The sequence below is a fragment of the Gadus chalcogrammus genome, chromosome 10 (assembly GCF_026213295.1).
Source record: "Gadus chalcogrammus isolate NIFS_2021 chromosome 10, NIFS_Gcha_1.0, whole genome shotgun sequence".
Taxonomy (NCBI): domain Eukaryota; kingdom Metazoa; phylum Chordata; class Actinopteri; order Gadiformes; family Gadidae; genus Gadus; species Gadus chalcogrammus.
Window position 1 is genome coordinate 14,786,572 of NC_079421.1, and position 12,693 is coordinate 14,799,264.

At 45.8% G+C, this 12,693-nt stretch overlaps 1 protein-coding gene across 2 annotated transcripts in view; it reads left to right on the plus strand.

Annotated features, from left to right (window-relative positions):
• The window catches only part of pdlim7 (PDZ and LIM domain 7), a 30,276-nt gene extending 18,826 nt beyond the window's left edge, over positions 1 to 11,450 (plus strand). The window contains exons 6-11 of one of the 2 annotated variants that reach the window (XM_056600862.1): positions 3,818 to 3,870; positions 4,380 to 4,623; positions 6,155 to 6,335; positions 6,941 to 7,061; positions 9,030 to 9,145; positions 9,935 to 11,444. In XM_056600862.1, coding sequence (XP_056456837.1) covers positions 3,818 to 3,870; positions 4,380 to 4,623; positions 6,155 to 6,335; positions 6,941 to 7,061; positions 9,030 to 9,145; positions 9,935 to 10,021 — 802 coding nt within the window. In that variant the 3' untranslated portion in view covers positions 10,022 to 11,444. Of the gene's footprint in view, positions 1 to 3,817; positions 3,871 to 4,379; positions 4,624 to 6,154; positions 6,336 to 6,940; positions 7,062 to 9,029; positions 9,146 to 9,934 lie in introns of both variants that reach the window. The other variant, XM_056600863.1, reaches the window with a different exon arrangement.
• Positions 11,451 to 12,693: the final 1,243 nt, after the last annotated feature.

A 12,693-nucleotide genomic window follows, 5' to 3' on the forward strand; every position in this document is an offset into this window, starting at 1 on the left:
ACATAGACAATAAGTAAGGGATTGAGGCCTGGTGATAGAGTAAGAGAGAGAGAGGGAGAGGGGAGAGAGACAGGAGGTTCTTTAGAAGGATGGACGGATGGACATGGACAATAAGTAAGGGATTGAGGCCTGGTGATAGAAAGAGAGGGATCTGTGTAGAAGGGGGAAAAAAGGTCCTTTGAAGAGCTGGACGCAGACGGATACTGTGTCATGAAGGTTTTATAAATGCGTTCTTAGTTGATCTGATCTCTCAACCGACGGGAGCAACAGAAGTTGTTTCTCAAGACAGCTTATTTACGGTTTTATTTATTATTCCAACTCGGCTATGATCGACTTTGAATGACTTGTAACAATCCTGATGTCAGAAATGGGGAATCAAAACCTGCATAGCTTTATCAGTCTAGGACAGGTTGTCCTGTCATTGATTTTTCATCATGCATCATCGTGTGTCGGTGTGTGTCAAAAACTTTTTGTTTGTGCTTGTGAGTGAGGCATTCTGATGCATCTCTCTCCTGGTTCTCGTAGTGCAGGACCCAGATGATGAAAACATGAAGAGGGCCAGGTAACGCCCAACCTGTGTGTGTGTGTGTGTGTGTGTGTGTGTGTGTGTGTGTGTGTGTGTGTGTGTGTGTGTGTGTGTGTGTGTGTGTGTGTGTGTGTGTGTGTGTGTGTGTGTGTGTGTGTGTGTGTGTGTGTGTGTGTGTGTGTGTGTTTAACACCAGCAACTTTTTGCACTCAAACCCCCCCCCCAGCCTGTGGTTGTGTTGGGGTCCTAATGCTTGTGTAGTGCGCTGGTGGAGAATACTAATTCCTACCCAGATCCCAAGGGCTCCTTCATTAATTAGCAGATCCTGTCATTCAGGATTGGGTTTGAAAACGACGCATGAAGGAGGTGTCGTGTTGTTGTGTTTGCATTATTTATAGTCTCCGGCAACGGCCACTGGCTACCTGATGTCAAGGATGGCTCCTTTGTTCCCTCAACTATAGATATACATTAACATATAGTTTTAACCTATCATTTGTTTTCAACTCATTATCTTCTTCTTCTTCGTCTCTTTTGTTGCCGTGTGCGACTTTAACAGAATGTTCTCTCGCTCTCCTCCTCACCTTTTTGTTATATTTAACCTAATTATTCTGTCTCTGACTCTCTGCCTTCCCTCCACCCCCACCCCCACCCCCCCCCCCCACCGACCCACGTCTGTTCCTTGTTTACGTCACGGTGCGTCGCGGCGGTTAGGGAAAAGTTCCTCACGGAGATTCAGAGCCCCCGCTACGCCCGTCTGAGGGACTGGCACCACGAGAGGTCCGCTCGCGCTCTCAATATCAAGTCCTGAGCGTCTCCCCGCTGCGAGGCGTCACTGTGATGGGAGGCGGAGCTCCGGAGACTTCTAGAAAAGCATCCGCCCACACACAGCAGGCGCCACAGCGTCTCAATGAGCAGAATCACCACGACGACAACGACGACAACGACCACAGCGATAGCCGGCCACCTCCGCGGGAGAGGCGGTGGGAGAAATGTCCCCTCAACAAAATATGATATAAACTTAAAAAGGTGGGAGGGGGGGATAGAAAAGTGATAGAAAAAAGGAGGAATAATGCAAGTGAGCGAGGATGGGGGGGATAGAAAAAATTCAGAAAATAGAAATTATGCAGCCTACGTGTCAAAGCCCAAATAAAAATGGGAACTGGCATACTGAGCCCAAGTAACGGAAATCCGTCTCTGAAGTTTGATGTGGTGTGAGTGTTGTGAACACCTTTTGGTGCACTTTGTGTTTGTAGCCCCGTTTCTCCTTGTCGTGCCTTTTGCTACTCAAAGCGCTTGTGAACAGGTGATGAGGGAGTGAAGGAGAGGGTCTCAACTCCAGGAAGCACCGGTTTTTGCTCCTGTTATATCTCTTGGATTACCTCGTTCAGGGCCTGACTTTCATCTGTAAGCCTCCTCTCTCTCTCTCTTCCTCCTTTAGTGATCCTGCTGCTGTCTAGCTCCCTCGCACCCCCTTCCCTCTTATCTTATCTTATCTGCTCTCTATCTCTAGTTCTGTGTTAGGTGTTATTCTGAGTTCTTCATTTTGCACTGTTTTCCATTTCTGAGCCCCTCATCCTGACGTAGGCGTCTGTAAGCACTGAGAGAGAACGACAAGATCAGTCTGTACTTTTGTTTTCTTTTTCTGCTGTCATCAAACAAATATAAAACTCTGAAAGAAAAAACACCCTCTGCTTTCTGGTCTTCCTCTTTTCTTTCTCTTTTTCCCACTTTTTATTTTCTATTTCTGACTGTAGGCGAGAAAGTCTTTCATAAGTCATGTTTTGAACAGCATGTTGCACTAAAGAAGGAAAGTGTTTCATAAGACAGGTTTTGAAGGGGATTTTACACTATAGAAGGACAAGTCTTTCATAAGTCACATACGGACCAGGGAGTTGGACTAAGGAGGAGGGAGTATAAGTCACTTTTTCAACAGGGAGTTGAACCATGGAAGAGGGAGTCTTTAATAAGTCACTTTTTTGGACTGTAGTTTGACTGAATCATTCCATTCACATATGGAACAAACGTTGGGACTAGGGAGGGTCTAGTGTTTCAGAACTAAGCTGTGAATTACAAAACAAATGTGAACGAGTTGTGTAAACACAATGTGTTTAGACTATGGGGTCTTGTACAGCTGAAGGGTGAATCACCATATGAACGTTAACAAAGTTGTCAACCACATTAAAGGTGTGCGAGGTAAACAGGCAAGTTAAACAGAGGGTATTTTCAGAGCTATGTTTGGCTCTAGTGGTGAACATCAAAGCAGCTGCCGTGAAGGACAGACTGACGGATTTTATGACCTCCAACCGAGTAACTTCCAAGGACTTTGCTCAGGGTAAGAAAATAGAATATTTCTGCCAATCAGGATAAATATTGCATTTGATTAGATTTAATTGGTAAACAGGCCTCAGAAGGGCCGTTCCATCGCTGCAGAGCAAGGCTATGGCGTTACTAATGATCATTTATTTAACACCACTTTTCTTTTTTCCTTTTAATCTTTCTCTCGGAAAAATGATTTCATTTCCCTCTATTATTAAAACATTGATGACTCTTTGAATGGTGTAAACATCATAGGCCTCCAAGGCTCTGTTGGGTTTTTTGTTCGCCCCCAAAGATGAGATCTCTGGAGCTCATTGTGTTTGCCTCCCAGTATGAGGTCTTTTGATTTCCCCGTAATTGAAAGGAGATAGCTAGAGTTTAGTTCAGGGATGCTTGCTGTGGGCGTAACACTTTCTTTTATATTTTTTTTCTCCATTTTTAACAGAAGTTCTATTTATAATTTTTATAACAGAACTTTACTTACAGTAGCAGAATACTGCAATCAAAAGGTTTTCACAAGCAAATACTTTTCTCTCGGGCTGGGGTGGGAGACTGAATGATTCCAGTCAATACTTTTAATGAAAGTTTCTATCTTTAGAGCAGTAGTTAACGAGTTTTGAGAAGGAAACAAAACAAAAACTATTAAAACATTTTCAGGATACACAGCTAGAGCTATTACACATTGATTGCAGAGGATTACATTATTCATTTCTTATCCCTCAGACAAACACTTCTTCAATCATCTAGCTGGCTCAAAATGAGACAATACAGCCATGGCATTTTTCCCCAACAAACAGCACTACACAAAGAAAGGGAAAACAAGTCAATAATTAGAAACCTGTGGTACACCACTTTTTTTTTTTGTAATGATTGTACATCGCACACCTGGGATATTGTTGAGGCTATGGTGTGGCTGTGACGTTGTTAACGGGCACGTTTTACTATGTGTTCACTGAAACGTCTGTTTTCCCACAGTGTTGAGCCAACCCAGTCCACTGCCAAGACCCAGGCACCAGATAAACCTGCTGGTGAGTGTGTTGTCTTTGAAAACACGTGAATCACCGCCCAAGTATGATTACAATACAAGCCAGTGCATCAAGTGCAAGCCAGTAAATCATTAGTATTCACAGTAATAGACCGGGACATTTCATAACCATGAAAGTTGAAGAACTCTCCTAAAGAAATCCCTCTGTATCGCATAGTAAAGCATATATCTGTGTGCATCAAGACCTGCAGGGTATCTGTTTTAAATGTAAATGAGCTGCTTAATCAACAAAAGTAGAACCCTATTAGCTAGCGCACCCGTATTAAATGAACCGCCAAAAGCTGTGCATACAAAGACTCTGCAACAAAGTAAACATCTATAACTTCTGTCTACGTTAGCCCAATAAAACCCCCCCCTTAAAAACGTTTCCCTCATTCTGTCTGAATGAGTAACGGTCAAAGCCCCCCCCCCCTCCCCTACCCTCTTCCTCCTGATCGATCGGCTCCGGTAGTTGACAGCATTTCCCTCTCTCTCTCTCTATCGGGCCCCCAGGATCCATGAGCCAGGCGGCCCCCCCCGACAGCACCGGCCCGTCCTGCCGGCCCCCCTGGGTCACCGACCCGGGCTTCGCCGACCGCTACCGGCCGGACAAGACGTCCACGGTGCTGACGCAGCACCGGCAGCCCGTGCAGCCCACCCCCATGGAGAACCGCAGCTCCATCCTGCAGGCGGCCCAGAGCGCCCCCGAGGACAGCGGCCGGACCCCCGTGTGCGGGGCCTGTGACAAAATCATCAGGTGGGACCCTCCCCGTCCACGTCGGACTCTATAGTCGTTTTTTACGCAGCCAAATTTTCCCGTCTTATACCCGCCTTTTTCCCGGCATGGTCTGCACGTTTACTGATAGAGGTAATATACCGGCTTGATTTTGCACACCAATTTACCCTCTCGGGCCCTACACATATTGGGGGTTTCAGTAGTAGTCCCGCCTACTCCAATAGACCAAGAAAGCCGGCTCCTTGACGAAGGGGGGATATACCCACTTGGTTTTACCCGGGCAAGACTGCAGGGTGTGCCAAGCCACAACTGTACCGGCTTGGCAGTGTAAAACTGCGTTGTATGAGGGTTTTACTCCCGGGCGCTTTGTGAGGATAGTCGTAACTTAAGCGTACTCATAATAATAATAATAATAATAAGGTTTTATTTGGGGGTGCTTTTCCACACACTCAAGGTGACTCCGCAGCACAGTGTGCAAACGTCAGCTGACGATAAATAAGTAAATAAGAAGAGACTTTAACAACAGGAGGAAATGTTTGGAGGCAAAACGGGGCAGATGGGCTCTGAATTGAGGAGGCTAATTTAAACAAATGAGGTGTGTGTGTGTGTGTGTGTGTGTGTGTGTGTGTGTGTGTGTGTGTGTGTGTGTGTGTGTGTGTGTGTGTGTGTGTGTGTGTGTGTGTGTGTGTGTGTGTGTGTGTGTGTGTGTGTGTGTTGGGGTTGCAGAATGGATTAAAAAAAAAGGACACTTCCCTCTGGTAATATGTCTCGAAACACGCTTTAGTCTGTGTGGTGGTGTATTCTGGGCCATTTTTAGTTTGTTATGGGTAAACAGTATATGCTTAAATTTCTTTTCTAATGCAGCTATTTACTTATAAAACACACCAGTCCACAATTCAATCCACCCAGTGAATCTTTCTCTATAAATCGCTTTATTGTGCTCCTAACGGGACAAGAAAGTCTTTCTGACACGTATTATTGTTAACAAGTCTGGTCAATTTGATTTACATGCTCCTGGTGAAAGGCAACTCCAAAGGGAGCAATCAGTGTTTAAAGTTAAGATAAAATAAACCATTGTTAATCCCAGGAGGGGAATCCGGTTGTTCGACGACATCTACCTTTTGACAAAGGAAAGTGTGTGTGTGTGTGTGTGTGTGTGTGTGTGTGTGTGTGTGTGTGTGTGCGTGTGCGCGCACGTGCGCTGACCTCTCTCGCACTAGGGCATTTAAACATGTATTCATAGTCATGTTACCGATGGAACTGATGAATATCTCCACAAAGACTCTTAAAATGTTGTTTACATTCGACAAAGCGAGCCTAGCTCGCGGGCCGTGTCATGTTAATCCTGCACGCCATTGTTTGCCTCTGACATTTCCATTACCGTTCCGGTCATTGCTTCCCCAGGCTAAAGTAGGAAGCCCTGTAGAACTCTTATCACACCTCATACTGTGTGTGTGTGTGTGTGTGTGTGTGTGTGTGTGTGTGTGTGTGTGTGTGTGTGTGTGTGTGTGTGTGTGTGTGTGTGTGTGTGTGTGTGTGTGTGTCCCTCCAGGGGACGGTACCTGGTTGCGCTGGGGCGTTCTTGGCACCCCGAGGAGTTCACGTGTTCCCAGTGCAAGGTGGTCCTGGAGGAAGGGGGCTTCTTCGAGGAGAGGGGCTCTGTCTTCTGCACCAAGTGTTACGACAACCGCTACGCGCCCAACTGCGCCAAGTGCAAAAAGAAAATTGCTGGGGTAAGTAAGCACCCCTGACCTCAAAAGGGTTCATTCTCATCTCCCGACAGAGCGCATTAAAGGGGGAGGGGGGGTCTTTAAATGTGCCCGACAAGCCAGAGGAGAGGGCAACACGTTTGAGCGATATCGGTGGTTTAGTGGCGAGAGAGAGGGACTTCCGAAGGATACCCGTTTCCGTGACACGTTTCAGAGTCTGCTTTGTCAACTTCCTCGTGAGAAACCTAGAGCGGGAGAGACAGGGAGAACATATTTATTCTCCCTGTCTTTGCTGTTGTTCTTTTTGTAATGATGTTGTTATTCCCGCACCGGGGACTGCTAACTGGCGTACACGGCTCGTAGGAAGTAAGAGAACAAACGTTGCGTGGCGGTAGGTCTGGATAACCCTACAATTCACCACCCTCTCCGTCTAGTCTAACCCGCAACCAAACCTCCTTCCATCTCCATGCATAATGTCGGTCAAAATATACAACTCACACCTACGGGATCGGATTAATCCGCACTTTCAAGGGACTTGAGTAACAAAGGGAGGGAGGGGTCAGTGGATTCAGACCCCTTGAAAGTCAAGCGATTTATAACCCGTGGAACACGTTCTGTCCCCTCTCCAGGAAATCATGCATGCCCTGAAGATGACCTACCATGTGGAGTGTTTCAAGTGTGCGGCATGCAGGACTCCAATCAGAAACCAGGCCTTCTACATGGAGGAGGGAGAGCCCTACTGCGAGAGAGGTCAGCCAACACACACGCACGCATGCACTCACACACGCACGCACGCACACACGCACACACGCTTTCATTTGTGATAAAGAGGGACGGTATTTTCATAAAAGCTTTGGTGAGACATTTGTGTTTGGTAATAAACCTGGCCTGTGGGGAGTTTAACTAACACAATCCCCAGTCTACTATTCCACTATAATCGAAACAGTATGCACTTGAGGGTTAGTGTTACATATTATTTGTTTTTTTCAATTCTTTATTGATTCTCCAAACACCAACAACATCCGTCAGCCAACATGATTCACGCCAGTGTCCGCCACTTGTTTTCAGCTGTTGCCATGCACATTTTCACACTGTAATATTGCATTCATTAAATGTATGTTATGTATGCATCTCATTTGTCATGTATACAAATCAATATTTCCTGACCAATACGCCGTAGCGTGTAAACGGTATCGGAGTGTATTGATTAGAGTCCCTATATCCTAGCTGTTACACAACAAAGACATATTAGTCATATTATGCAGTTTGACCGCTGCGTTAAGTATAGTCTGAATACCGGCCACAACGCCTAACTTTATACATTACTGAAACGTTGAGGCGCTTTGTGTTTAGCAGTGGGGTAGCTTTCCATAACTCCATGCTCACTGTGGAATAAATATTGCATATGCATTGGTTGCTTCTATTCACGGAAGACAGATTCTGTAATAAGAAATATATATTTTTTGCCATTAGATATTCCGGTATTGGGAGGTTCTTACACCAATCTGCTTTATTCTAAAAATAAAAAACACAAGGATATGTCTCGAAAGGGAATCACTTTTTGGGGAAAACAGGACAGGCGGTGCTTACAGTGCCATGTTTATTGCTGAAAATAAGATTCAAGCTACCACATTTAAGCTACCAGATATATGCTAAGAAAAGAAAATACGCCGAAGGACATCCATCCAATTATAAGCCGTATTGTTTGCGGAGGCTTTTCACAAACGCCACCGTCTACAGAGTCACATGAACCCCGATGTTTGCTTAACTTCGGAACAATCGCGCCAAACTTAACTCCTAAATGATTCGCTTTAATTGCAACTGTGTGTGATTATACCCCCCTCCCCCCCCCCCCAAATAACAACAACAACAACATCTTTATTGCGGTAGTGTATTGTAAAGGCCACACAATGCATAAAGTCTTTCGACATTTCCCTTTTTTCTTCCTTCTTCCGTTTATATTTTTCGCTCCTCCGTTATCTTCGCAGCGCTAGCATGCATTACGCACCCCCCCCCCCCCCCCTCTCCGGGTCTTTATGGACGGCAGCGTGGCGCTCGCTTCGCGTTGTAAATTATTTAGCGGGTCAGCAGGCTTCTCCCCTTTCCGTCGCCGGGGCCTCAGAAGTGGATTGCTGTTTTTTATCAGCGGCAGCACCCCAACGCGTACGGGGGCGCCTCCTCGGGATAATACCTTTAGTGCTGATCAACATTCTGTCGTCTCAGCACCTTTTAGAGGATTGTGTCGCGCTCGCCCTGCAGCTCAAGTACACCTCCCCTCCCTCCTCCGAACCCCCAGCCCCCCATCCCACATCCCCCCCCCCCCCACCCCCCCCCACCCCCTGCTCAAGTCCCTGTAACAATAGGGGGAAAAAAGGACAATCCAGTGAAGTATCTTGAGCAATTTCCCCTTATCCTAATCCCTCCTTTACACCGGGACAGCATCCCCAGACGTAACCCCCCCGTCCCCCCCGCCCCCCCCCCCGCCCCTCTTCACGCCCGATGATGAGTCTCTTGTTCAGACACGGGCCTCGCCTCGCTAGGCCCGCCTGCGCAGGCTTACGAACGTCTCACACCCAGCTACCAGCCCTCACACCCCCCCCCCCCCCCCCTGCAAGTCTCCATCACTTTGTTCTCACCTGCCTTTACCTCGCTCCCCTGCCCGCCCCCTCCCCTTCTCCCCCTCTCCCTCTCTCCCTCTCTCCCTCTCTGTCTCCTTAGACTATGAGAAGATGTTTGGCACCAAATGCCACGGCTGTGACTTCAAGATTGATGCCGGGGATCGGTTCCTGGAGGCCTTGGGCTACAGTTGGCACGACACCTGCTTCGTCTGTGCCGTAAGTCATTCTGATGGACGCCGTAGCCCGTCGGCTCCAGCGACCTGCCCCCTTTCTCCTCCTCCAACGCCAGACCCTCCTCTGGCGGTCCGGCTGCACTGCCCTCACATCAGTCCAGGCCACTTTTCTGGAGCTTTCTCAACTCCCTCTCTCACCTGTTCTCTCTTTTGTGTGTGTGTGCGAGTGTGTGAGTGTGTGTGTGTGTGTGTGTGTGTGTGTCTCCCTCTCTCGCTTGTTCTCTCTCTCTCTCTCTCTCTCTCTCTCTGGCTCTCTCTCTGGCTCTCTCTCTGGCTCTCTCTCTGGCTCTCTCTCTCTCTCTCTCTCTCTCTCTCTCTCTCTCTCTCTCTCTCTCTCTCTCTCTCTCTCTCTCTCTCTCTCTCTCTCTCTCTCTCTCTCTCTCTCTCTCTCTCTCTCTCTGTGTCTCTCTCTCTCTGTGTCTCTCTCTCTCTGTGTCTCTGTGTCTCTCTGTGTCTCTGGCTCTCTCTCTGTCTCTCTCTCTGAAGCCGCCGCTGGGGACGGCTATCTCCATCGTTTGTCTTTGACTCTGTAGAGAACTCCTAGACTGTAAATTCAATACTGTGGCATAGACACCCGTACTGCGGGAAGCACTCATTGTGCAATAAGATGAACATGATAAAATGGCTAATATTCTCTCTGCTCTTTTCCCTTCTCTTCCCTCCTCCCTCCCACCACCACCCATCCTATCTCTTCCCTCCCCCCCTCCAACCACCAATCCTATCTATGTACGGCTCCCGTCTCCCCCGCTCCCCCCCTTCTTTTTTCACGCAGCTGTGCCAGATGAACCTGGAGGGGAAGACCTTCTACTCCAAGAAGGATAAGCCGCTCTGCAAAGGCCATGCCTTCGCCCCGGTGTGAGGCGCTTAGCCCGGGAGAGGTGCTTCTGTCGGGGGAAGAGACACCCAGAGAGCTCCACTCACTCGCCACCCTCCTCCCCTCCTACTCCCCTACTCTTCCTCATCCTCTCCCTCCTCCTCAACCCAACTTCTTCCCCTCAGGCGAAACCACACACACACACACACACACACACACACATCAAAGCCCGACACCTGTGCCAGTCACACACACACACACACACTTCGTTTCCCTCACTCAAATGCACCCCTCACCCTGTCTTTTCAAGATGTGAGCCGCTTTGTCTCACCTTTGGAGATTTGATGTAAGCCCAGAAATGCTAGTGGAGATGTTATATTGTAAAAGCTAGCTAAAGCTAGAAAGCACCGAGTCCTACACCGTAAAAGCAACTGTTGTGGTCTGCTGTCGGAAGGGAAACGGAAGCAGTTGCAGAAGGGAAACTCGCGCGCCTCGAGCTAATTGTAAAATCGCTTCTCTCGGCTCTTCTTTGTAAGTTAATTCTTGGATTGTTATTTTAGTGCCGCTTGGACATTAAGTGTGTCACATCACCTCACCCAGATTCAGGGCGTGCTCGTTAGAGCTGTTAAATACCGTTACGGCTCCACCAATCGCGGGCCTCGTTGAGGTTTTACTGCGAGTATCCTCCGTGCTGAATGACTCATTTAGTCGCTCATTGTCAGGCGTTATTACTGTAATGACCTGACACCATTCGTGTACTCTTATACTCATTTGGGACCCCCGGACTCCTCATTGGTTCTTACTGCAGTGCCTATTAAGTTAATGGGGAGCTCTAGTCAAGGAGAAAAGCGTGCGTTCTGCAACTCTTCACAGAGGCACAGCCTGCCGCCTAGCTCCAGCTGTGCTAAAGGAGGATTATGTGTTTATTCGTATCAGTATTGATGTCCTGGGTTATCATCATAAATTGATTAGCATTTCAGTTTCAATGAGGTAGTGTAGTTCTTATCCCTGTAAAATCTTCAGTTTCAGGCTCTGGTGCTTGAACAGAATTGGGTGTGTCTGATATGGTTATAAATAACGTCACTTCTTACACTATTATCTTTTTAATGTCTGTCTTATGGTATCATTTTTTTTGTATATAATATTTTTGAGACCAAAGTTATGTTTTAATAAAAGCCTTTTGTTAGAGTGACAACGGTAAAATAACATTCTTTAAGGACGTTCTGCAGAATCCTCCCTAACATTAACAACTGAAAAGTAGAAATGAAATAAACTTTAAGTGCCTTTGTTTTTTTAAGTCAAGCTTTAAACCAATGTCTTCGAGCTGTAATATAAATCCTACTGAATCTCTACAGTGTATCCATGTCCTAGATGTATTGGGGGAGAAAGGTGCAATTTATATATGTAGGAATTTATGCAATTCGACTCACTTTATCAATAAAGTACATCTTGTAACTTAAAGGATATGGCTTTTTCTCATTAATTATATGCGTGATTATTGACTGCATTAGCAAGGTAATTAAAACTTGCAGTAAAACAAGGTTTCAAGTTATCTGCGATTCTGAAAAATTACCGAAAGTGTTGAAGAGCTGTCATTATCATAAGCCCAATGTTCTATTCAGCTATATAAACCTTTACATAAATATACATTTATTTATCAGTTTTCTTTGAATTTTTACCGGTGACTTCCAAGAGTAAGCTGAGTATTACACAATTTGTATGCAGCACACTGAGTTGCATTGGAATTTAGTTGTAAACATGATTGATTTCACAATGTTTTTTGGAATGACTGTTTGGCATAGTGATGTAATATTTAGCCAACTACCAAGTGGTAATGATTTGAATTGGCGTGGCTGTTTTTGAAGTACAATATTCAGTCCTTGATTTAACAATATATAATTTATTTACAACAATTTCAGGTTGAATTTACTATACATACCTTTCTGAAATGTCATAGATATATATACATAAGGCCAAGTAAATACTTGAAAGCACTTAGAAACGAATTTCCAAAATTCTACCCACAAATCCATATCATTGTCCAAAAAGTACAGAAAAATCTCCCTCAGCAGAAGATTTTCCTTGCCACAAAAGTTTGACAACAATTTACATCGACATTAACAAACACAAAATGTTAAAAAGACGACAACCAAAAGAAAAAACAATACAATTATACAATTGCATAAGCGCTGTGGCATGTATTAAATACAGCATTTTTGACTTGCAGAAAGGCAAGGAACATTGACTGAAGGAACTAAGTAGAAAACCATTCACAGGTACACATGTCTATTATTCTCAGTTCACAAGAAAATATTTCAGTCAGAGTGACAAGTTTGTTACGTGTGCACACACACGCACACGCACAGCCGCACACGCAAACCATTTTGACACTGAATAGTAATGAATGACTAAAACGTACACTTATATAAAATCCAACATTTTGCTATCACCTTGCACCTTGAAACAATGAACCCTCGACGAATTGAGCACAGACGCGGTTGCACAGTTAGTTCCACAGCAAGCTATCTGGACCAGAAAGTGTTCAAACATTCACCATTCATCCGTGCAGTATGTCGTAATTCAGTCGGACACACCAAATTAAGTGAACATATGCTGATGTGTGGTACATTACATGGCTGGTAAATTACAAGTACATTATTGAAGTGTGCTTCGACGACACATCTAAGACAATGACAGGGGCGCTATGATATTCCGGA